Source organism: Amaranthus tricolor, chromosome 14 (genome assembly GCF_026212465.1).
Source record: "Amaranthus tricolor cultivar Red isolate AtriRed21 chromosome 14, ASM2621246v1, whole genome shotgun sequence".
Taxonomy (NCBI): Eukaryota; Viridiplantae; Streptophyta; class Magnoliopsida; order Caryophyllales; family Amaranthaceae; genus Amaranthus; species Amaranthus tricolor.
The window spans coordinates 24,967,573-24,969,279 of record NC_080060.1 but is presented as its reverse complement, the minus strand read 5'-3'; the positions used below and the strand labels follow the sequence as shown (position 1 = coordinate 24,969,279).

General features: G+C 43.6%; 1 protein-coding gene across 1 annotated transcript; it reads right to left on the bottom strand.

Annotated features, from left to right (window-relative positions):
• Positions 1–291: 291 nt before the first annotated feature.
• On the bottom strand, positions 292–1,044 carry LOC130799437 (uncharacterized). Its single transcript, XM_057662529.1, has 3 exons — positions 792–1,044; positions 575–618; positions 292–489 (listed from the first exon to the last, which is right to left on the bottom strand). Exons 1-3 carry the CDS (start codon positions 1,042–1,044, stop codon positions 292–294), a joined length of 495 nt encoding a protein of 164 aa, XP_057518512.1.
• Positions 1,045–1,707: the final 663 nt, after the last annotated feature.

The following is a 1,707-nucleotide window of genomic DNA, read 5'->3' as shown; positions in this document are numbered from 1 at the left end:
AACCGGTTGCTCAGGGTAAGACAAGGATGTATCCAAATATAAAGGTTCGGGATCTAAGACATGAGAGGCTGTGGCATGATATCGCTTAAGCTGCGACATATGAAATATGTCATGTACCTTTTCTAATGAGTTTGGAAGGGCTAACCGATATGCCACGTTACCCACACGTTCCAAAATTTCATATTGTCTTATAAATCGAGGGCTCAACTTTCCACGAGCACCAAAACGTACTACTCCGCGCATGGGTGACACGCGAAGTAATACCCGTTCGCCCACGATGATCTCTTCTGGTCATCGCTTTAAATCAGCGAAAGACTTCTGACGATCCTGTGCCGCTTTCAAACAATCCCTTATCAACCTCACTTTCTCAGTCATCTGGAACCACAATTCAGGCCCCAAGGTCACAGCTTCGGTGAAATCACCCCAATAAACCGGACTACGACAAAGACGCCCATACAAAGCCTCAAATGGAGCCATCTGTATCGATGCCTGATAACAGTTGTTGTAAGAAAATTCAACCAGGTCCAAATGTTCATCCCACGACGCTTGCTATTCCATGGCAATAGCGCGTAACATATCTTCTAGTATCTGATTTGTCCGTTCCGTCTGCCCATCCATCTGCAGATGGAAAGACGTACTATAAAGCAACGTAGTGCCCATTGCCTGTTGCAAGGTTTGCCAAAATTGTGACAAGTACCGTGTATCTCTTTCGGACTCAATAGTACGGGGCACAGCGTGAAATCGCACAACATACTTAATGTAAGCTCGAGCTAATTGTTCCATCTCCCAACGAAAGTTCATAGGGATGAAACGTGATGATTTAGTCAAACGATCCAGTATGACCCATAACGCATCATTTCCTGCCTTCGTCCGAGGTAAACCCACAATAAAATCCATAGAGATATCATTCCACTTCCATACCGGTATCTCCAAAGGTTGCAATAAACCTCTTGGTCTTTTATGCTTACTTTTAACCTTTTGACAAGTCAAACAGCGCGAGACATAATCTCCAATATCTTTTCTCATCCCAGACCACAAAAACATTAGCTTAAGGTCTTGATAAATTTTGTCACCGCCCGGATGGACTGAACCTCAGCCCGGATGGGTATGTTCCTTCAAAGATTCTTCCCCTGTCGGCAAACACCAGCGACCATTGAACCTCAAGCTCCCATCTTCATGAACAAAGAATCCCTCCGCTTTTCCTTCCCGAGCTTGTTCCTTCTACTTCAATAGTCTTGGGTCTTTATCTTGGGAATTCAAAATTTCTTCAAAGAATGAAGGTCGAATAGAAAAAGCATTCAGACATCCTTGTAATTCACCCTTACGCACCACTTCCAAATTCATCCCCACAAAATCCCGATGCAACTCTTCAACTCTGTCCAAGGCGGACAACGAGTGTTTGGACTTCCTACTCAACGCATCGGCTACTAAATTTGCTCGTCCCTCATGATATATGAACTCCAAATCATAATCTGTCATCAACTCTAGCCATCGACGTTATCGCATGTTTAAGTCAGGCTGAGTATAGAGATACTTCAGACTCTGATGATCAGTGTAGATCCTACATTTAACGCCATACAAGTAATGCCTCCATATTTTGAGAGCAAACACCATAGCAGCTAACTCCAGATCATGAGTAGGATAATTAACTTCATGTACTTTCAGTTGTCGTGATGCGTAAGCAATCACTTTACGGTCCTACATCAG